The 23,539-nt window shown below is 42.1% G+C and overlaps 2 protein-coding genes across 3 annotated transcripts in view; both read right to left on the bottom strand.

The window, feature by feature from the left end:
* LOC138670055 (G-protein coupled receptor 54-like) overlaps positions 1–23,539 on the bottom strand; it is a 266,454-nt gene that overhangs the window by 142,114 nt on the left and 100,801 nt on the right. The gene's annotated exons all lie outside the window — the stretch shown is intronic.
* Positions 15,392–23,377, bottom strand: LOC138674609 (uncharacterized). 2 transcript variants are annotated; one of them, XM_069762433.1, is made up of 6 exons: positions 23,235–23,377; positions 22,926–23,132; positions 22,679–22,825; positions 22,476–22,592; positions 21,847–22,236; positions 15,392–17,168 (listed from the first exon to the last, which is right to left on the bottom strand). In XM_069762433.1, exons 1-6 carry the CDS (start codon positions 23,287–23,289, stop codon positions 17,137–17,139), a joined length of 948 nt encoding a protein of 315 aa, XP_069618534.1. In that variant the 5' UTR covers positions 23,290–23,377; the 3' UTR covers positions 15,392–17,136. The 2 variants fall into 2 exon arrangements, with proteins under 2 accessions (XP_069618534.1, XP_069618529.1); XM_069762428.1 differs by lacking the exon at positions 15,392–17,168 and having other exon boundaries at positions 21,001–22,236.

Below are 23,539 nucleotides of genomic sequence, written 5' to 3'. Positions count from 1 at the left end.
GAGGACCTTGAAAGAAGCCATAGGCAGCAAGGGACTATTATACAGCGCGTAGAGGAAGGCTCACAATCTAACATGGCAAAGGAGAAAAAATAAGTATTCCACCAATCAGATGAATAATGTATAAAGCAAGGTAGAACTGTAAGGAAGTTTAAAACTTAACTTTTAATATGTCTCAGTACAAAGTCTCAAGGACCCTAATTATACCAAACAAAAACCAAATGAAAAAACACAAAATAATAATACTAAAAAACGCCTCCACAGAGCGCTGTGTCTTTATATAGCATAGTGGAGACTATTAAGTACAGCTATTATTCACAGCATGTACATACCATCAAAATAATTATATATACCATTCAGCATCTTTACTGTTTACTCAAACAATTGCAATTTTCGTATTTTTTGCAGAGCAAGATAACATAACCAATCAGATATTGAATGCCTAGGTATACAAAAGAACGATCTCACCCAAACATGGTTCTTCCCTTCATAGTGGGGAATACATCAGTCCACGGGTGTCTATATTCATAGGGGAATGCCTCCAAAAGTCCATATAATGCCCCTATTCCTTGGATTTATAAATCAGCTATAAAAAAACAGCTATTCATGAATTTCTATTTGGGGGGGCGTTTATACAGTTCCACGTTTGGTAAAATTGATAAAGCAGTTTTATTCTTCGGGTCAGTACGATTACAGCAATACCTCATTTATATAATTTTTTATGTTTTAGCGCTTTTATACGATAAAAACTATTTTATAGATAAAATTATTTTTGCATCGCTTCTGAGGACTATAACTTTTTTTATTTTTTCGCTGATGATGCTGTATGGTGGCACGTTTTTTGCAGGACAAGATGACATTTTCAGCGGTACCATGGTTATTTATAGCCGTCTTTTTGATCGCGTGTTATTCTACTTTTTGTACGACGGTACGATAATAAAGTGTTGTTTTTTGCCGCGTTTTTTTTTACCGTTCACTGAAGGGGTTAACTAACAGGACAGTTTTATAGGTGGGGTCGTTACGGACGCGGCAATACTAAATATGTATACTTTTATTGTTTTTTTATTATTTAGATAAAGAAATATTTTTATGGGAACAATATTTTTTTAACTTTATTTAGGAATTATTATTTTTTTACACATGTGAATATTTTTTTTTTAACTTTAGAACATTGCCCCAGGGGAAGGCATCATGTTATAGGGTCAGATCGCTGATCTGACACTTTGCAGAGCACTGTGTCAGATCAGCGATCTGACATGCAGGGCTGAAGGCTTACCAGTGCTTGCTGAGCAGGCGCTGGTAAGCCACCTCCCTGCAGGACCCAGATGTAGCCCTGCTGCCATTTTGGATCCGGGGCCTGCAGGGAGGAGACGCTCGGTACAAGGTGAGCACATCACCTTGTACCGAGGGTCTCAGGGAAGCCCGCAGGGAGCCTCCTCCCTGCGCGATGCTTCCCTGTACCGCTCTGCTATGACCTGGTGGTCAGGACAACAATGGACCTGGTGGTTAAGAGCACACGGAATGACCTGATAGTTACTGATAATAAGGGATGAGCTCTGGGACGTGGGAACTCTGCTGACCGCAATCCCTAATCCTATCAAACACACTAGAAATAGCCGTGGATTGCGCCTAACGCTCCCTATGCAACTCAGCACAGCCTAAGAAACTAGCTAGCCCTGAAGATAGAAAAATAAAGCCTACCTTGCCTCAGAGAAATTCCCCAAAGGAAAAGGCAGCCCCCCACATATAATGACTGTGAGTAAAGATGAAAATACAAACACAGAGATGAAATAGATTTAGCAAAGTGAGGCCCGACTTACTGAACAGACCGAGGATAGGAAAGGTTACTTTGCGGTCAGCACAAAAACCTACAAAAAGACCACGCAGAGGGCGCAAAAAGACCCTCCGCACCGACTCATGGTGCGGAGGCGCTCCCTCTGCGTCCCAGAGCTTCCAGCAAGCAAGACAACAATAATAATAGCAAGCTGGACAGAAAAATAGCAAACCAAAGAAATACAAGCTGGAACTTAGCTTCTGCTGGGAAGACAGGTCACTAGAACGATCCAGGAGTGAACTAGACCAATACTGGAACATTGACAGGTGGCCTGGAGCAAAGATCTAAGTGGAGTTAAATAGAGCAGCAGCTAACGCATTAACCTCGTCACCTGTGGAAGGAAACTCAGAAACACCCACCAGAGGAAGTCCATGGACAGAACCAGCCGAAGTACCATTCATGACCACAGGAGGGAGCCCGACAACAGAATTCACAACAGTACCCCCCCCTTGAGGAGGGGTCACCGAACCCTCACCAGAGCCCCCAGGCCGACCAGGATGAGCCAAATGAAAGGCACGAACCAGATCGGCAGCATGAACATCAGAGGCAAAAACCCAGGAATTATCTTCCTGACCATAACCCTTCCACTTGACCAGGTACTGGAGTTTCCGTCTCGAAACACGAGAATCCAAAATCTTCTCCACCACATACTCCAACTCCCCCTCAACCAACACCGGGGCAGGAGGATCAACGGATGGAACCACAGGCGCCACGTATCTCCGCAACAACGACCTATGGAACACATTATGGATGGCAAAAGAAGCAGGAAGGGCCAAACGAAATGACACAGGATTGATAACCTCAGAAATCTTATACGGACCAATGAAACGAGGCTTAAACTTAGGAGAGGAAACCTTCATAGTAACATAACGAGACGATAACCAAACCAAATCCCCAACACGAAGTCGGGGACCCACACAGCGCCGGCGGTTAGCGAAACGTTGAGCCTTCTCCTGGGACAATGTCAAATTGTCCACCACATGAGTCCAAATCTGCTGCAACCTATCCACCACAGTATCTACACCAGGACAGTCCGAAGACTCAACCTGCCCTGAAGAGAAACGAGGATGGAAACCAGAATTGCAGAAAAACGGCGAAACCAAAGTAGCCGAGCTGGCCCGATTATTAAGGGCGAACTGAGCCAACGGCAAAAAAGACACCCAATCATCCTGATCAGCAGAAACAAAGCATCTCAGATATGTTTCCAAAGTTTGATTAGTTCGTTCGGTTTGGCCATTTGTCTGAGGATGGAAAGCCGAGGAAAAAGACAAATCAATGCCCATCCTTGCACAAAAGGATCGCCAAAACCTCGAAACAAACTGGGAACCACTGTCAGAAACGATGTTCTCCGGGATACCATGTAAACGAACCACATGCTGGAAAAGTAATGGCACCAAATCAGAGGAGGAAGGCAATTTAGACAAAGGTACCAAATGGACCATCTTAGAAAAGCGATCACAAACCACCCAAATGACCGACATCTTTTGAGAGACGGGGAGATCCGAAATTAAATTCCATAGAAATATGCGTCCAGGGCCTCTTCGGGACCGGCAAGGGCAAAAGCAACCCACTGGCACGAGAACAGCAGGGCTTAGCCCGAGCACAAGTCCCACAGGACTGCACAAAAGAACGCACATCCCGTGACAAAGACGGCCACCAGAAGGATCTAGCCACCAAATCTTTGGTACCAAAGATTCCAGGATGCCCAGCCAACACTGAACAATGAATCTCAGAGATAACTCTACTAGTCCATCTATCAGGGACAAACAGTTTCTCCGCTGGGAAACGTTCAGGTCTATCAGCCTGAAATTTTTGCAGCACCCGCCGCAAATCAGGGGAGATGGCAGACAAAATTACCCCCTCTTTGAGAATACCCGCCGGCTCAGAAACACCCGGAGAGTCAGGCACAAAACTCCTTGACAGGGCATCAGCCTTCACATTCTTAGAGCCCGGAAGGTACGAAACCACAAAATCAAAATGGGAGAAAAATAACGACCATCGAGCCTGTCTCGGATTCAACCGTTTGGCAGACTCAAGATAAGTCAAATTCTTGTCATCTGTCAAGACTACCACGCGATGCTTGGCTCCTTCCAGCCAATGACGCCACTCCTCGAATGCCCACTTCATGGCCAACAACTCACGATTACCGACATCATAGTTATGCTCAGCAGGCGAAAACCTTCTAGAAAAGAAAGCACATGGCTTCATCACCGAGCCATCAGAACTTCTTTGCGACAAAACAGCCCCTGCTCCAATCTCAGAAGCATCAACCTCAACCTGAAACGGGAGCAAAACATCTGGCTGGCACAACACAGGGGCAGAAGAAAAACAACGCTTCAACTCCTGAAAAGCCTCTACACCTGCAGAAGACCAATTGACCACATCGGCACCCTTCTTGGTCAAATCAGTCAACGGTTTAGCAACAGTAGAAAAATTAGCGATGAAGCGCCGATAACAATTAGCAAAGCCCAGGAACTTTTGCAGGCTCTTCACAGATGTCGGCTGAGTCCAATCGTAAATGGCCTTTAACAGGGTCCATCTCGATAGAAGAAGGGGAAAAAATGAACCCCAAAAATGAAACCTTCTGAACTCCAAAGAGACACTTTGACCCCTTCACAAACAAGGAATTCGCACGAAGGACCTGGAACACCATTCTGACCTGCTTCACATGAGACTCCCAATCATCCGAAAAGACCAAAATATCATCCAAATACACAATCAGGAATTTACCCAGGTACTCTTGGAAGATGTCATGCATAAAGGACTGAAATACTGATGGAGCATTGGAAATCCCGAATGGCATAACCAGGTACTCAAAATGGCCCTCGGGCGTATTAAATGCTGTTTTCCATTCATCGCCTTGTTTAATACGCACAAGATTATACGCCCCTCGAAGATCTATCTTGGTGAACCAACTAGCCCCTTTAATACGAGCAAACAAATCAGACAGCAACGGCAAAGGATACTGAAATTTGACTGTAATTTTATTAAGAAGGCGGTAATCAATACAAGGTCTCAAAGAACGATCCTTCTTGGCCACAAAAAAAGAACCCTGCGCCTAACGGTGATGACGACGGGCGAATATGGCCTTTCTCCAAGGATTCCTTTATATAACTCCGCATAGCGGCGTGTTCTGGCACAGATAAATTGAACAATCGGCCCTTAGGAAACTTACTACCGGGAATCAAATTAATAGCACAATCACAATCCCTATGAGGAGGTAGGGCACTGGCTTTGGGCTCATGAAATACATCCCGATAATCCGATAAAAACTCTGGAACTTCAGAAGGAGTGGAAGACGAAATAGACAAAAATGGAACATTACCATGTACCCCCTGGCAACCCCAGCTGGACACAGACATAGATTTCCAGTCCAATACTGGATTATGAACCTGTAGCCATGGCAACCCCAAAACGACCACATCATGCAGATTATGCAACACCAGAAAGCGGATATCCTCCTGATGTGCAGGAGCCATGCACATGGTCAATTGGGTCCAGTACTGAGGCTTATTCTTGGCCAAAAGCATAGCATCAATTCCTCTCAATGGAATAGGATACTGCAAGGGCTCCAAGAAAAAACCACAGCGTCTAGCATACTCCAAGTCCATCAAATTCAGGGCAGCGCCCGAATCCACAAACGCCATAACAGAATAGGATGACAAAGAGCAAATCAGAGTAACAGACAATAGAAATTCAGACTGTACCGTACCAATGGTGGCAGACCTAGCGAACCGCTTAGTGCGCTTAGGACAATCGGAGATAGCATGAGTGGAATCACCACAGTAAAAACATAGCCCATTCCGACATCTGTGTTCCTGCCGTTCAGCTCTGGTCAAATTCCTATCACACTGCATAGGCTCAGGCCCATGCTCAGATAGTACCGCCAAAGGGTGCACAGCTTTACGCTCACGCAAGCGTCGATCGATCTGAATGGCCAAGGACATAGACTCATTCAGACCAGCAGGCATGGGAAACCCCACCATGACATCCTTAAGGGCTTCAGAGAGACCCTTTCTGAAGATTGCTGCCAGGGCACATTCATTCCACTGAGTGAGCACAGACCACTTTCTAAACTTCTGACAATATATCTCTGCTTCATCCTGACCCTGACACAGAGCCAGCAAGATTTTCTCTGCCTGATCCACTGAATTAGGTTCGTCATAAAGCAATCCAAGCGCCAGGAAAAACGCATTAACATCACGCAATGCCGGATCTCCTGGCGCAAGGGAAAATGCCCAGTCTTGAGGGTCACCACGTAACAAAGAAATAATGATCTTTACTTGTTGAACAGGGTCACCTGAGGAGCGAGGTTTCAAGGCAAGAAACAATTTACAATTATTTTTGAAATTCAAGAACTTAGATCTATCACCAAAAAACAAATCAGGAATTGGAATCCTAGGCTCTGACATCGGATTCTGAACCACAAAATCTTGAATGATTTGTACCCTTGTAGTGAGATTATCCATCCAAGAGGACAGACCTTGAATGTCCATGTTTACACCAGTGTCCTGAACCACCCAGAAGTAAAGGGGAAAAAAGAGACAAAACACACTGCAAAGAAAAAAAAATGGTCTCAGAACTTCTCTTATCCCTCTATTGAGATGCATTAGTACTTTGGGCCACCTGTACTGTTATGACCTGGTGGTCAGGACAACAATGGACCCGGTGGTTAAGAGCACACGGAATGACCTGATAGTTACTGATAATAAAGGACGAGCTCTGGGATGTGGGAACTCTGCTGACCGCAATCCCTAATCCTATCAAACACACTAGAAATAGCCGTGGATTGCGCCTAACGCTCCCTATGCAACTCGGCACAGCCTAAGAAACTAGCTAGCCCTGAAGATAGAAAAATAAAGCCTACCTTGCCTCAGAGAAATTCCCCAAAGGAACAGGCAGTCCCCCACATATAATGACTGTGAGTAAAGATGAAAATACAAACACAGAGATGAAATAGATTTAGCAAAGTGAGGCCCGACTTACTGAACAGACCGAGGATAGGAAAGGTTACTTTGCGGTCAGCACAAAAACCTACAAAAAGACCACGCAGAGGGCGCAAAAAGACCCTCCGCACCGTGAGTCGCTCATAGGAGGCGCCCTCTGCTGGTTGTCCTCATATGAACTGGAGCCTGGGAGCTTTCTAGGAAAGTTACCACGATCTAGGAACAACCAGCAGAGGGCGCCTCACCGCAAATGAAGGTAAATATAGGTCACTGACCTACTTTACCTTCATTCCCCGGGGTTTTGCAGCCACGAACAACGTTGCATTAGCAAAGCTCGTGGCTGCAAAATATTTTAACCCCTTCAGATGGATTTACATCGTTGGACTTTACAGATCTGCGGAAGGTAAGGATATTGTTGGTTTATTATGTTTTTTTGGTTACAGAACGAGGGTCTTCAGTGATTGGATTGGGCGTTGAATAAAATATTCCAACAACCTTTGTTTTTATTTAATTAAAATAATTTTTAATAATGTGTTTGTGTATTTTTTTAACCCTTTACTAGTATTGGATTAATAATGGATAGGTGTCATAATTGACGCCTCTCCATTATTAATTTGGCTTAATGTCACCTTACAATAGCAAGGTTGCATTAACCCTTCATTACCCCATATCCCACCGCTACACGGGAATGGGAAGAGAGTGGCCAAGTGCCAGAATAGGCGCATCTTCCAGATGTGCCTTTTCTGGGGTGGCTGGGGGCAGGTGTTTTTAGCCGGGGGGGGGGCAATAACCATGGACCCTCTCCAGGCTATTAATATCTGCCCTCAGTCTCTGGCTTTACTACTCTGGCGGAGAAAATTGCGCGGGAGCCCACGCCAATTTTTTCCGCCATTTAACCCTTTAATTTAGTAGATAGAACGGCCAAATTTTGCATATACACACTACTAACATTAGTAGTGTGGAATATGCAAAAATAAAGGGGGATATGACATGGTTTACTGTATGTAAACCATGTCTCAAATCATGTCGGGTTTAGGAAGGAGAGCGCAAAAGCTGGTAATTGAATTTACCGGCTTTAAAGCTATCTCGTGCTGGATGAAATATTAATATATATATATATATATATATATATATGTGTGTATGTCTCACTGACATAGAATAGGTATATACTACTACTACTACTACTACTGTCTCCTTCCCCATAATCCTGTAGAATGTAAGCTCGCAAGGGCAGGGTCCTCGCCCCTCTGTATCAGTCCGTCATTGTTAGTTTGTTTACTGTATGTGATATTTGTGACTTGTATGTAACCCCTTCTCATGTACAGCACCATGGAATCAATGGTGCTATATAAATAAATAATAATAATAATAATAATATTATATATATATATATATATATATATATATACATATATATGTCAGTGAGACACATATATATATATATATATACCTATTCTATGTGTACACATTTATTCTACCTATTCTACTGTAAGCTGTCAGTGTGATTTTACTGTACACCGCAATGAATTACCGGCTTTTCTCTCTAACACTGCTGCGTATTTCTCGCAAGTGACACTGCTGGTCCGTGTGTGATCCGTATTTTTCAGGCTTCCATAGACTTTCATTGGCGTATTTCTTGCACAGTACGGTGACAAACGCAGCATGCTGAGATTTTCTACGGCCGTAGAAAGCCGTATAATACGGATCAGTAAAATACGGCAGATAGGAGCAGGGGCATAGAGAATAATTGTGCCGTTTGTTTTGCGAGTTTTACGGACGTATTTTCTGCGCTCATACGTCCGTAAAACTCGCTAGTGTGACGGCAGCCTAATAGTTAAAGAAGAATTAAGTTAATGTTTTGAAATACCCAAGTCAGAGTTCTGACCTTAAATCAGAAGTTAAGTAAATAAGGCAGCACACTGCAGCGCTAAAACATGTAAACTTGAAAACACGAAATTTGAACTGCATTACTGCACTAGAAATATGAAAAATGAGAGCTTTTAGCGCATAAAAATGGCCAATTTTATGTGTACCTGGTAGCCCCTTTACGGCATCTCTCTTATACCAGGTCCTAAACTTGCCTTACCTCTCTGAGAATAAACGTCTCCATCTGAATGGGTACATGTGCGACCTTTTCTTAGACTAAAATTCTCTCTCTCTGTGGAGGGGTATTGGACCTGCTGTAATTAAAACACCTGAAGCTAGGAGGCGGAGTGCACGATCAGAAGGCTAAAGAATACATTTCAAAAACCTGACCGGCACATCCAAACATAGACTAAGTGTGAACAGGTGCTGAACCTAGAGTCGCCAACTCGTATATAGTTAAGTAAATAAGGCAGCACACTGCAGCGCTAAAACATGTAAACTTGAAAACACGAAATTTGAACTGCATTACTGCACTAGAAATATGAAAAATGAGAGCTTTTAGCGCATAAAAATGGCCAATTTTATGTGTACCTGGTAGCCCCTTTACGGCATCTCTCACATGTAAACTTGAAAACACGAAATTTGAACTGCATTACTGCACTAGAAATATGAAAAATGAGAGCTTTTAGCACATAAAAATGGCCAATTTTATGTGTACCTGGTAGCCCCTTTACGGCATCTCTCACATGTAAACTTGAAAACACGAAATTTGAACTGCATTACTGCACTAGAAATATGAAAAATGAGAGCTTTTAGCGCATAAAAATGGCCAATTTTATGTGTACCTGGTAGCCCCTTTACGGCATCTCTCTTATACCAGGTCCTAAACTTGCCTTACTTCTCTGAGAGGTAAGGCAAGTTTAGGACCTGGTATAAGAGAGATGCCGTAAAGGGGCTACCAGGTACACATAAAATTGGCCATTTTTATGCGCTAAAAGCTCTCATTTTTCATATTTCTAGTGCAGTAATGCAGTTCAAATTTCGTGTTTTCAAGTTTACATGTTTTAGCGCTGCAGTGTGCTGCCTTATTTACTTAACTATATACGAGTTGGCGACTCTAGGTTCAGCACCTGTTCACACTTAGTCTATGTTTGGATGTGCCGGTCAGGTTTTTGAAATGTAAAACTTAAATCAGAAGTTGACAACTGTCCAGAATTTCCTGGACAGTCCATAAAAAATAGGGCAGGTTTTTTCCCGGTCTGTAAAAAGACATTTCAGATGTCCGTGATTTTTTTTTTTTTTTTGATCTCGAGGAACTTATATAGATTATTATGATTGTAGATAGGAAAAAATGAAGGCAGCACTCAGGTGAAAAAAAATGTGGTTTATTTCCAACCCACATGCTGTGGCAACGTTTCGGCTCACACTGAGCCTTTCTCAAGCAGTGATCCACACACATAGGTGAGTATAAATAGATGATTCTTAGCAATCCTTATTAAACATTATTATACCAAAAAGTGTTTAAAATTTCATATTCAAATTCATTAATCTTGTGCAATAATATCATCTCAAGATATATCATATAAAGTGTCTAGTGCAATAAAATGGCTCCCCATGTCACATATATGGACCACGGTGTGAATTACTTGTACGATGGACTCCTCGCCAGAGACGGACTACACCTCAACAAACCTGGGAAACACACATTCGCCAGAAGACTCGCTACACTCATCAGGAGGGCGTTAAACTAGAAGAAGAGGGGACGGGAAGAAAAACATTAGACTTGAACAAAGAAGATCCAGGAAAACATACTCAGAAGGGAGGTAAGAACATTTCTAAAACAATCCACAGCGAGGAGATTGGAACAAAACAAAATCCTCTAAACTGCATGCTCGCAAACGCCAGAAGCCTGACAAACAAGATGGAAGAACTAGAAGCAGAAATATCTACAGGTAACTTTGACATAGTGGGAATAACCGAGACATGGTTAGATGAAAGCTATGACTGGGCAGTTAACTTACAGGGTTACAGTCTGTTTAGAAAGGATCGTATAAATCGGAGAGGAGGAGGGGTTTGTCTCTATGTAAAGTCTTGTCCAAAGTCCACTTTAAGGGATGATATTAGCGAAGGAAATGAGGATGTCGAGTCCATATGGGTCGAAATTCATGGAGGGAAAAATGGTAACAAAATTCTCATTGGGGTCTGTTACAAACCCCCAAATATAACAGAAAGCATGGAAAGTCTACTTCTAAAGCAGATAGATGAAGCTGCAACCCATAATGAGGTCCTGGTTATGGGGGACTTTAACTACCCGGATATTAACTGGGAAACAGAAACCTGTGAAACCCATAAAGGCAACAGGTTTCTGCTAATAACCAAGAAAAATTATCTTTCACAATTGGTGCAGAATCCAACCAGAGGAGCAGCACTTTTAGACCTAATACTATCTAATAGACCTGACAGAATAACAAATCTGCAGGTGGTCGGGCATCTAGGAAATAGCAACCACAATATTGTACAGTTTCACCTGTCTTTCACTAGGGGGACTTGTCAGGGAGTCACAAAAACACTGAACTTTAGGAAGGCAAAGTTTGACCAGCTTAGAGATGACCTTAATCTGGTAGACTGGGACAATATCCTCAGAAATAAGAATACAGATAATAAATGGGAAATGTTTAAGAACATCCTAAATAGGCAGTGTAAGCGGTTTATACCTTGTGGGAATAAAAGGACTAGAAATAGGAAAAACCCAATGTGGCTAAACAAAGAAGTAAGACAGGCAATTAACAGTAAAAAGAAAGCATTTGCACTACTAAAGCAGGATGGCACCATTGAAGCTCTAAAAAACTATAGGGAGAAAAATACTTTATCTAAAAAACTAATTAAAGCTGCCAAAAAGGAAACAGAGAAGCACATTGCTAAGGAGAGTAAAACTAATCCCAAACTGTTCTTCAACTATATCAATAGTAAAAGAATAAAAACTGAAAATGTAGGCCCCTTAAAAAATAGTGAGGAAAGAATGGTTGTAGATGACGAGGAAAAAGCTAACATATTAAACACCTTCTTCTCCACGGTATTCACGGTGGAAAATGAAATGCTAGGTGAAATCCCAAGAAACAATGAAAACCCTATATTAAGGGTCACCAATCTAACCCAAGAAGAGGTGCAAAACCGGCTAAATAAGATTAAAATAGATAAATCTCCGGGTCCGGATGGCATACACCCACGAGTACTAAGAGAACTAAGTAATGTAATAGCTAAACCATTATTTCTTATTTTTAGTGACTCTATAGCAACAGGGTCTGTTCCGCAGGACTGGCGCATAGCAAATGTGGTGCCAATATTCAAAAAGGGCTCTAAAAGTGAACCTGGAAATTATAGGCCAGTAAGTCTAACCTCTATTGTTGGTAAAATATTTGAAGGGTTTCTGAGGGATGTTATTCTGGATTATCTCAATGAGAATAACTGTTTAACTCCATATCAGCATGGGTTTATGAGAAATCGCTCCTGTCAAACCAATCTAATCAGTTTTTATGAAGAGGTAAGCTATAGGCTGGACAACGGTGAGTCATTGGACGTGGTATATCTCGATTTTTCCAAAGCGTTTGATACCGTACCGCACAAGAGGTTGGTACACAAAATGAGAATGCTTGGTCTGGGGGAAAATGTGTGTAAATGGGTTAGTAACTGGCTTAGTGATAGAAAGCAGAGGGTGGTTATAAATGGTATAGTCTCTAACTGGGTCGCTGTGACCAGTGGGGTACCGCAGGGGTCAGTATTGGGACCTGTTCTCTTCAACATATTCATTAATGATCTGGTAGAAGGTTTACACAGTAAAATATCGATATTTGCAGATGATACAAAACTATGTAAAGCAGTTAATACAAGAGAAGATAGTATTCTGCTACAGATGGATCTGGATAAGTTGGAAACTTGGGCTGAAAGGTGGCAGATGAGGTTTAACAATGATAAATGTAAGGTTATACACATGGGAAGAAGGAATCAATATCACCATTACACACTGAACGGGAAACCACTGGGTAAATCTGACAGGGAGAAGGACTTGGGGATCCTAGTTAATGATAAACTTACCTGGAGCAGCCAGTGCCAGGCAGCAGCTGCCAAGGCAAACAGGATCATGGGGTGCATTAAAAGAGGTCTGGATACACATGATGAGAGCATTATACTGCCTCTGTACAAATCCCTAGTTAGACCGCACATGGAGTACTGTGTCCAGTTTTGGGCACCGGTGCTCAGGAAGGATATAATGGAACTAGAGAGAGTACAAAGGAGGGCAACAAAATTAATAAAGGGGATGGGAGAACTATAATACCCAGATAGATTAGCGAAATTAGGATTATTTAGTCTAGAAAAAAGACGACTGAGGGGCGATCTAATAACCATGTATAAGTATATAAGGGGACAATACAAATATCTCGCTGAGGATCTGTTTATACCAAGGAAGGTGACGGGCACAAGGGGGCATTCTTTGCGTCTGGAGGAGAGAAGGTTTTTCCACCAACATAGAAGAGGATTCTTTACTGTTAGGGCAGTGAGAATCTGGAATTGCTTGCCTGAGGAGGTGGTGATGGCGAACTCAGTCGAGGGGTTCAAGAGAGGCCTGGATGTCTTCCTGGAGCAGAACAATATTGTATCATACAATTAGGTTCTGTAGAAGGACGTAGATCTGGGGATTTATTATGATGGAATATAGGCTGAACTGGATGGACAAATGTCTTTTTTCGGCCTTACTAACTATGTTACTATATAGTCAACGATAACAGTTAATTAACAATAATTATTCAGTGTATACATCTGTGCAGAATTAGAATTATATCTCACCCGGTCAGGATTTTCTATTAGCACATGGAGGACGCTAGAAAATGCCATAACTAGCGTTTCTAGATGTTAACTGAGCATGTCTCAGCGCATCATCACATCATCATAGACTGCTGGCCAACCAACAAGCTTATTATGATTGTAGTTATCACCATTTTACACTTAAGTGTGTGATGTACTATCAGAATGATTGGTTGTAGAAATACATCACTTAAAATCATAATGATTTATTACAGTATTTCAATGTGTTAGTAAAAAATATTGACCGATTTTGATAACATAGTAACATAGTTAGTAAGGCCGAAAAAAGACATTTGTCCATCCAGTTCAGCCTATATTCCATCATAATAAATCCCCAGATCTACATCCTTCTACAGAACCTAATAATTGTATGATACAATATTGTTCTTCTCCATAGTAACATAGTTAGTATAAGTTGTCCTAAAAAAAACATAAACTCAAACTGGTAACCCTACCTTAGTCCTACAGTTATTTTGTGGTAGGACTTGTAGTGAGCAGTTCAGGAGAGAAAATTCACCAACATGACAGAGTTTATGAATCTTTTTTGTAAGGAGTAATTGGCTAAAAGTCTTAAGTAGTGTTGAGCCACCTCCTTAGTGTTCGGGTTCGGTTCGTCGAATAAGGACGTGTTCGACGATATGTTCGTTGAACGTTCGACGAACACCGTCGAACCCCATTGAAACCAATGGCAGGCAAACACAAACACATACAAACACATGGAAAACACATAGAAAACACCTTAAAAGGTGTCCAAAAGCTGACAAACTGCTCAGAAGACACAACAAACACATGGAAAAGTCACAACTACATATAGTCATGCGAGAAGAAAAGAGGTGGAGCAGTAAAAGGAGGATGAGACTCAGATATAGGAGTAGTGTATAATAGCCAGGTTTCGTCAAACTCAATCTGACAGGTGCCCCGCCCCTATCAAAGTGTATCAAAGTGTGTAACCCCTCCCCTCCCCTTGTTTGACGGCTGGACCCCTCCCCTCCCCTTGTCTGACGGCTGGTATCCAGCTGTCCCTCCTTGTTTGATTTCCCCTTTTGATATAGTTTAATATAGTTTAATTTGTTGTAGTTTTGATATTATTCCCGTATTTTGTGGAATAACACATGTTTATAATTATAGCCTAGTCGTGTATTTATTTTACACGTGGTTTATAACACCTTTTTCATTTGTTTTATAATAGATTTTATACGTAGCCCCGAGTTTGATTCTGTAAGCTTTTGTTTTATTCACAGTGTATCCATATAGTGAATAGGTCTGATGTTTCTGTATGCAATCCTACAGCCTGTTATGTGAAAAGTATTCTCAAACACTAACTAAATGGTGAACATTACCTAAATTAGGTTAACTGTGGGTCAGCGGCTTATAGCACCTAGGTCAAGCAATTGTTGTTGTATTTGCGTACCCCATAAATGTTTATTCTCACAAACAGAAAAGTTATTGTGTCCTGAAGATGGCATCTGAGGTTATTTGTTTTTTGTATTAGCTATCTCAGAAAACAGCTGTGTTATCTGAGGGTCAGATATTTTTGTACAAACTCATGCTGTTTGGTGATCTTTGTGAAGCAGAACTTTGTTTTATAACACATTTGTACTTGTATTGTACCTGAATTGATATTTGCTTTCTCTTTTTTGTGTCCTGAAGATGGCATCTGCAAAGTTATTTGTTATCTACTGAGGCCATTGCAAGTTGTGTTTATTCACATTGTAGCAGGTTTTATCCTTGTGGCTGCCTTATATACACAGAAGAGATATGCACCAATGTCACAACACAAGTTATAATATGACCCAATGTTACAACACAAGTAAGAAGCGGCGTGTTTTATACGAATAAAAACCAAAGACACGATATTGTAAAAAAAAAATTTAAAAGATTTATTTCTCACAATAAAACAGCATCTCAAAGACATTTCATTACTATAAAAATTCATACAGAATATAAAAAGTAAAAACATTAAAATAGTACAATGAACAATTACACTTCTTACAAAATAATTAATATAGCGTTACAAGGCGTGTACAGCATTTATCCAGTACATTCTTTACATCGTGAGCCACATGGTTTGCAGCATCGGTAGAGACCTTTTTTTAGGTAGCAGAGTTCCACGTGTGGTACCTAATGACGGGGAATGTAAAGATTGAATTGTACGGGGAACCGCCGCTAACTTCAGCGGTGTAGATACAGAGCGTGTCTCACTGTTGGTAATTTTTAATTCATCTAAAAGCTTCCTAGTAGCGGGGTTACCCACAACTGTAGACGGCATATTTAGTTCGGCCATAGCCTGCATAAATGAATCCCAACCCGGTGGTAAATTTCTACTGTTCAGAGCATGACTCTGCGTTGTACTACGTACCAAATCCAGTAAGTTAGACCCTGGTATTACGGATCCTTTGAAAATAAATTCAGCATTATTATTCCATGCTGTGACATTTTTATTCTGCAGCAGCCTGTTTAGTAAAAATTCAGCATTCTTTTTATATCTTTGGTTTATATGTCCGACAATTTCAGCGATCTCATGATTTTTATCAGAGTCGGTATTTGGCAATTGCTGCTGACCAGGATCAGGAGGGCTAACGAGATTTAAAGCCGTTACTTCTTTTGAGCTGTGCCTCGTATGTACCAAGTAGCGTTGTAGCACAGCGCTATACATTTTAATTTTCACATCATCGGGAATGTCACGACGCTGTAAAATGTCGCTAATCTCACCATCAAGGCGCCGAATAACACTGTCGCGTATGTTATCTGTAGTACCGGGTCTTAGTTTGTCTAGCTCCTGTTTGGGGACTAGATACATTTTCGTTGTATGCTCCATTATCTTCCGGCGATCAGGCTTGTTATTATTGGGATTGCAAAAGCTAAAAGAGGACCGATAAACCCGCCGGCCTGTTTTAGTAGGCGCTTCTTTTTCTTTATGGGCTGAGACCTGTCGCTCAGGGTTCTTATAGCTTTACGCCACTTCTTTAATATACCTTTTTGGCGCTCTTTCAGCGGAATCCTGCCTTTTAAGATATTTAAAGCAATCTCGCCTATGGCTGTAATTAAATCATTGCTTGCATCGCGCAAAATAGACTTTCTGACAGCGGGGGTTGCTTTCACTAGGGTTTTTAAGAGAGCCCAGTTACGCCGGAGCCTCTCAGACATCTTTACATCACAACGACCACAGCGTAGAATGTCTGATACCTGGTAAAATTCACTTTTTAGAAGTTTTTTTCTTCTGAACATAGACAGCGGGCAGCGCGGGTGGAAACAACCCAGTCCTTAAACGCAGATCCTCAGGAGTATTAGCTCTCAAATCTACAAGCAAATACCCGTAAGGCTCCCGCGTGGCATCCTCAAAAGCTTCTAGGAAAAAACGTGTTTTTCCGGGATACATCTGACGAGCTAGAGTTAAAATTTGTAATTTATCTCGGGGGTTGTTAAAAAGTACCATGTACTTTGTGTTTAAATTTATCGTACGGCTTTTCTTGCCCTGACAAAATATGTTTTGCACCAGGTAGAAAATGCTGAGATTTCTGTGGTGCACATACTTGGTAAAGGCTTTTTCTATCTCACAATTCTCACTAGCACTCTCCATGAGATCATCAACAATCGCCAAATTCACCTTCTCCGGTGGGAATAATTCGTCATCTACGAATGTATTCGGCAGACCCTCCACAAATCTGGCGTGGGGAAAAGAGAGAGAGATTTCATCATATAGTTTTTGCCAACACGAATAAAACCATACAATATTATCAGGTTTCTGAGAAAAATTAGCTTCAATATTATATAGCAGCTGTTTTACAAAATAGCTCTTTCCAGAATTAGACGGGCCTGCTAGAATGCACGAGAACGGGTGTTGCAGACGCGTATCCATCACAATACTCGACTAATACCCAAAAGGTAATGTTGTGAAATCGTCTAATAGTCGCCGCTTTGTATAAACGCACTTTTGTGTTTTGCGTAATGGCCTTGTTTCAATATCCCAGTACTTTTTATTTCTCACAATGGCCGCCTGCTGTACGACAATACGTTTCTGAGTTTCTGCGGCAGAATTGCGCGGGTAGTCCAGAACTAGATCTTTCAGACTGTTGAAATTAATAGATTGAGAGTTACCAACATTTAGTGTTATCCCCTTAACTTTTAAGACAGTTTTACCGGTGTTGAGTTTGTAGCCGTAAGTTTTGGGGCCCGCGGATACAAATTCTGTGATGTGTGTACCATCGGGTATTTCACTGGTCAGCTCCCCCAGGTAATCGCCTAAAGGCGGTTGCCACTCACCATCTCTCTGTACAAAAATAACTGAGTCTGTGTCGTGATAAAGGCACCTCTCCTGCAGCCGGTCCAGCAGCGAATAGAGCTCTAACCGAGCATACGCTGTTGTAAAACACGCTATAAAAATGTTTGTGTTTTTGTTGAGTGTGTGGTGGCCTTTTGCATATTTCCAGTTAATGGTTGCGGTGTCATCATCAAGGAAATGTAACATCGAAATGTCATAGTAAGGCAGGAACAAATACTTAAAAAGCTCATCTGGATCCCTAACAATGCTGGTACATGATAGATTAGATCTCTGAGCAAACTTTCCCCATAAAGAATTTAAGAAAAGCTTGGAGATCTGGCGCTTAGCAGGATTGACAGCTATATTTTCAGGCCGTAATTGGACACCTTCTTTTTCAAGAAAAGAGTCAATGTACTGCCGTTTCTTGGCGTCATCAGTGCACCAGCTAGGATAACCAGAGGCTTCCTGCTTATCCCTAAGATGTAATTTAATGTAAGGCGCAAACAGATCATCAGTGGTTTTAGGAAAATGCCATATTTCATAGATGTGAGCGATCCGATACCCTTTTTCTATCGCCATCTCGAGCTCTATAGTGCACCAGGTGCCTGTCAGCGCCCGTTCTTCATCACTGTGGGCACAAATATCTGCCTGGGAATTTGCAGCGCATGTGTAGCAAAGGGGAAACATTAATTTTTTGTTGAGTTTTACCGGTAGAACTGGAAAAAATAAATCTCTCGGCGGGTAGACCTTGACTCTAGCAATGCCAAAGTATTTTTTAATGAATCCAAAATTGTCGTAGATGATGTCTGGATGGCCTACAGGGTATGTTTTAGTTTTGTTTACAAAGGGGTACAGACTGGTGAAATCGTAGTAGTGTAAAGTCTCCCCTTCTTCCAGATGGTGATAGAGCTTAATGGCGTTAGTTCGCCCGCCATAAAGCGCATCACGGGGGTCTAAAGGAGCGGGGAATTCCATCTGACGAAGAAATGTTTGAAGGTTAGAATCATTTTCAACCATTTCATTCCACTCATGTTCCCACATCAGTCTTACTGTGTACCCGCAACACTGTAAGTAACGCTTTTTAGCTAAAAAGGTGTAATATAACTGTCCGTAGGACGTGCTTGTGACCTTATTTGTGTCATTTTCATTATAGCACACGGGGCAACCGTGGTAAAAACACCCCTGAAATTCAAAGGCTATGTGCTGGCCGCTAACATAGGCATAGCCATCTAGAAAATACTTCCCGACCTGTTTTTCACCGCCTCTCAAAGCGTGCTGTATGTCGATGTTCTCAGAGTGGGCTACATACATGAGCCACTGTATAGCGGGTGTCGAGTAGCGCTTTTTTGCCTTGTGATAATTATCACCAGGTAAAATGGCGATTGTCTTTTTTGGAAGAAATTTAAACCGGTACATTGTCATACACACCGAGGCCAGGGTGATGAGCTGAAAAGGATCAACACATCTGCGCACTACAATCTTTTGCTTTTGACGCTTACAGTATTTTTTAACATTTTTCTGCGTCATCTGCATAATACGCTCTCTATAGATCTCGCAGGCGTGCCTCAAAATTTCAACATCTTGTTTGCAATAAGATTTTAGCTCGGCCTTGAAGTCAAAAGTTGTATTTACCTGTGTCTCATACCACTCCAGGAACTCTACCTTCTCACCAGGTGACATGTACTCCACCCCATAATATTTTACATCAGGTATGGGACCTACATAGTTTTGGTTTTCTCTGGTATTGAAAAAGTGTGGAAAATGCCCTTTGCCTCCTGAAAAGCCCATGGCCTGTGGTAATTTACTGAGTTTCATGGGGATAAAATTTAGAGAGTCTATGAACCTTATAGACAAATCGGGTAGCGACACACACAAGAGGCGGCCACCTTGGGTTATCAACTGTACTTGTAGTTTTTCAGAAATCAGTTCCTTAACAATAAAGTATGCATCATATCTTCCACCATTGTGGGCAATAAATGTATGATCTGAAAATTTACCGCCTGTAAAGAACTGTACAAAGTCATGTGTACAGGTATCGCCCTCAAACTCCCAGGAGGGGTGGCCATACAGCGTTGTAGCATAAATGTAATTCGGGATGTGCGTGCCTGTCTCCTGCATACACTCAAAATCATAAAAGATATAGCAATCTGACTCATCCTGTGCTACATACTTCCGCATGTAACAAAGATGGGCATCGAATTTATTTATATGTCTGCGACATACAGGACAGCGCAAACCATTACATTTATGCTCTGTTTCACTATTTCTGGGGACAAAAAGGTTGCATTTGTCACAAAATGTTTTAAGTCTGCAGAATGCTGGGTCGCCTAATCCAAATTGTTTGTGATAATCTAAGCACACGCTCGAGCGGCAATAAACTCTGCAAACAGGACATCTGGGCTGTTGGTCGGCACCGCTTTCTACGCAATTCTCTCTCTGACAGGCTTTACAAAAATACTGGCAGGAGTGGTTGTTTTTGTGGTGAAACACTGAATTGCAGAGCTCACAAAAGTACTTAGCACCGATAAAACCCTTCATATTTTTGATACCGTAGTAGTGATTATCATGGAACAATATGAATACTGTTTTGCCATTAGCTGTATTACCGCTCTCAAAGTAACGCCAATCGCCCTGACTATAGTACAGTACTTTAATGGTGACCCCCAAATATTTTTCAAATGCAGGGATGTCGCTAAAACTCACTAATTGGTCATCAGGGATGCCCAGTGCTGCGTGTATGTTTTTAGAGCGGCTCAGTAAAACACCATCAGTGACATTCGTGGCGTCCATCAGGGCGCACACACTAGCAGCCAAACACAGATTTGTCGTGTAATTGTTAAAATCATACAGCCATTGTCTCTTTTGTTTAATGATCTGACTGCTCGCTATAGATTTCAAGCGCCTTTTTTGTTTTACACCACCGCGTCGGTTTTTAATGATGGTGACGACTAGCTTTAGCGAATTGGATGATATGCATTCACTGTTACTTTGAAGTGCGCGGGCAACAGCATTTAAAAAAGATTCGGAATTAAAATCTTCACGGGTTTGTTTTGTAGTGAAAATAGGGTCTAAAGTATCACCGGCATCAAACCTTAACTGTACAAAGTCGCCAGGTTCAATGTCCCTGATGATTCTATCCAGTAATGCCTGAATGCCTTCATGAACAATATTCAAGCCCTCTTCAAATGATCGTACACGCTCCAAATTTACAAATCTAAAATGATCTGTATGTATATGACCGTTGAAATTGCGGAGGGCTCTTTCATGATGATGGATGTGTTGCAAAAATACTGTATGATCGGGGCGCCGCACATTACCAGCAGCGTCTGCGGCTTGTGAATTTTGTGTAGATGCCTGTGCGGCAGCTGCAGAGCTGCCTGGACTATGTGAGTGCTGTTCTGACTCTTGTGACGACATCTGTGGTGACTGTAGAGGCATTGCAGGACACATGGCACCACGGCGCCTCCTAGAGCATAGCGCCCGTCTAGCGCTGACCAACAATTTTAGAGCCCTCTTTATAACTCTAGCCCTATTATACCTGGGTAGTGTTAGTTTAGGTGGTTTATGCATGCCGTAGCCGGCCATATCTAGTCATAATGGGGTCGCTGTAGTTGTTATCTCGCCATCCAGCAGCAGGCTCCGAAGTGCGTATAGTTCGGACTTATTAGCCTGTGTTGGGTTTTGTGTTAATAATAATTTTTCAAAAGTATCACAAAAAAACATTATTTTGGGGACCCAGCGTTTGTAGCGTAAGTAGCGGCCGATGTGTTCCTGAAATACAAGCATTTCAACGGGGTCCCAGCTGCGGGATTCATGCTGCAGATCTATAGCTGGCGCATGAATCCGTGGCTTTTTACACACCTTAAGCTCTTTACACCCCTTAACATCATCCGGCCGCGACCTCTTTGACCGTTTCTTAACATTAACAGAGTTAGATACACAGACATGAGATATGTCACCCAAATTAGAGGGTCCTGAGGGTCCGGCCCCAGAGGCATTAGCAGGACCCGTTACACATGGCGCTGACGGTTGCATAGTGTGGGACATACGTATAATGAGCGGCTCTATGGATGGTTGCTTACCATCAGCGAGCTGATCAATCTCGCGATCATACTCTTCACGACTCATCGTGGCTGTTGCACCCACGGCGCAGGATGCGGTTGGTGACTCTGTAACATGTTTTGTTTTCCGCTTATGTTTTCGGGGTGCCTCGAGCACTTCTGGATATAGTGGCGCGGGGTCATTCACACGGATTGTCGATGGCTGACCGGTACTTGAATGGGGTATTTCACGATGGTCCGACGGTACAGGGTTTCCTGCGTCCTGCACCACGCAGATCGGTGATAGCGGATATGCTCTAACAGAACCATTAGCCGTCTGTATCGACGGCCACGCTTGTGCTGCGCCATTCTCGGTGATCTGTAGCGGCTGTAGAGGTGCTGGAGGTGTTTTTCTCATGACTTTGCGCTTAGCTGTAGGAAAGATTATACATGTGTCAGATATGTGCGAGACCGTCGCAGGCCGCTGCGCATAGCTGCAGGAAAGATTATACGTGTGCCAGATATGTGTGAGACCGACGCAGGCCGCTGCGCTTAGCTGCAGGATAGATTATACATGTGGCAGATATGTGGGGGCCATGGATCTCAATGATGAAGCACGTGCATCATTGACTGTACAGAGACTGTGCATGTATACCAAAATATACACTTACGGGATAGCGATGTGTGGTGAATGATTGCCGTGGCGTCTTCTGCAGCTTCTGCGATGCTCTCCATTAGCTCCGGTATATTCTCTTTTGTGAAAATTCTTCTAGGCTTCAGTTTACAAGCTATAAATAAAGATACAGGCCTTAGTAGAGGCGTGGTGGATTTTCGCAGAGCGGCTGTGCAAAAAAACTTTTCATACGATTCTCACCTCTCCCTTTTTTGCCCGCCGGTCCGAGCTGTTTTTTAGGTGCTCTAGAATCAGGGCTGTTTCTCGGCGTGGGGGTCTGGTACATCAGTTCCTCAACAGGCGGCTGATTGTGTTCCGTGGTGGTTGGTTCTGGAAACATGTCGACATCTGTAAAGAATTAATATATATATTTACACGTCTAAATACTTAAAAGCTATATACACACACACACACACACACATACATACACAGCAGTCACACAACGCACCTATGATGCCTTGAGTCAAATCCCACACAGCAGCGACACCTGCATTAGTGTTACTATACTCAGCTCCAGGTGTATCACACTCCAGAGTAGGCACGCTGAAGCCGTTTAAAAAATCATCGCTATAGTTGCTGATAAATTCATCTACAGCATCGGGGGTGTTCCTGGTAAATTCATCTAGATTATCGGGGATGGTCCTGATTAATTCATCTTAAACAAGAAAGAATAAACAATATAAAGATAATATATAAAAACAGCCCTTAGTTAGAATGGGACACTAACAGATACATGTATATAAATCTTGAAACATACCTATTACCGAATCCGCAACTTGACTGGAAAAAGCTGAAAAATGTTGGGATTCCATCTAAAATAAATTATCTGTGTAAATTTTATGCGCAATCTATATTATCCACACACCACTACTCGTCAAACGCAATTATATACCCCAACAAATAAACTGCTCCCCGTGTATAAATATTCTTATACTAAGCAAATCATGGGTAATACGGCTAAGTCTTTCTATATTAATTATGCGCCACAAATATGATTTATGCGGTAAAACTATATTACACAGCCCCACTAAATATACCGCTACTGTATAAATATGACTATAA

This window comes from Ranitomeya imitator, chromosome 1, assembly GCF_032444005.1.
Source record: "Ranitomeya imitator isolate aRanImi1 chromosome 1, aRanImi1.pri, whole genome shotgun sequence".
Taxonomy (NCBI): domain Eukaryota; kingdom Metazoa; phylum Chordata; class Amphibia; order Anura; family Dendrobatidae; genus Ranitomeya; species Ranitomeya imitator.
Note: the sequence above shows the minus strand (reverse complement) of the source record. Positions and strands in the feature narration are given on the sequence as shown.

Bases quoted from the DNA above. Each gene is read 5' to 3' on its own strand.
- LOC138674609 (XM_069762428.1), bottom strand. From the start codon at position 23,289: ATGGAATCCCAACATTTTTCAGCTTTTTCCAGTCAAGTTGCGGATTCG. The intron at 23,133-23,234 runs GTATGTTTCAAG...TTCTTGTTTAAG, and splicing joins AGTTGCGGATTCGGTAATAG to ATGAATTAATCAGGACCATC. The intron at 22,826-22,925 runs GTGCGTTGTGTG...AATTCTTTACAG, and splicing joins TTTGACTCAAGGCATCATAG to ATGTCGACATGTTTCCAGAA.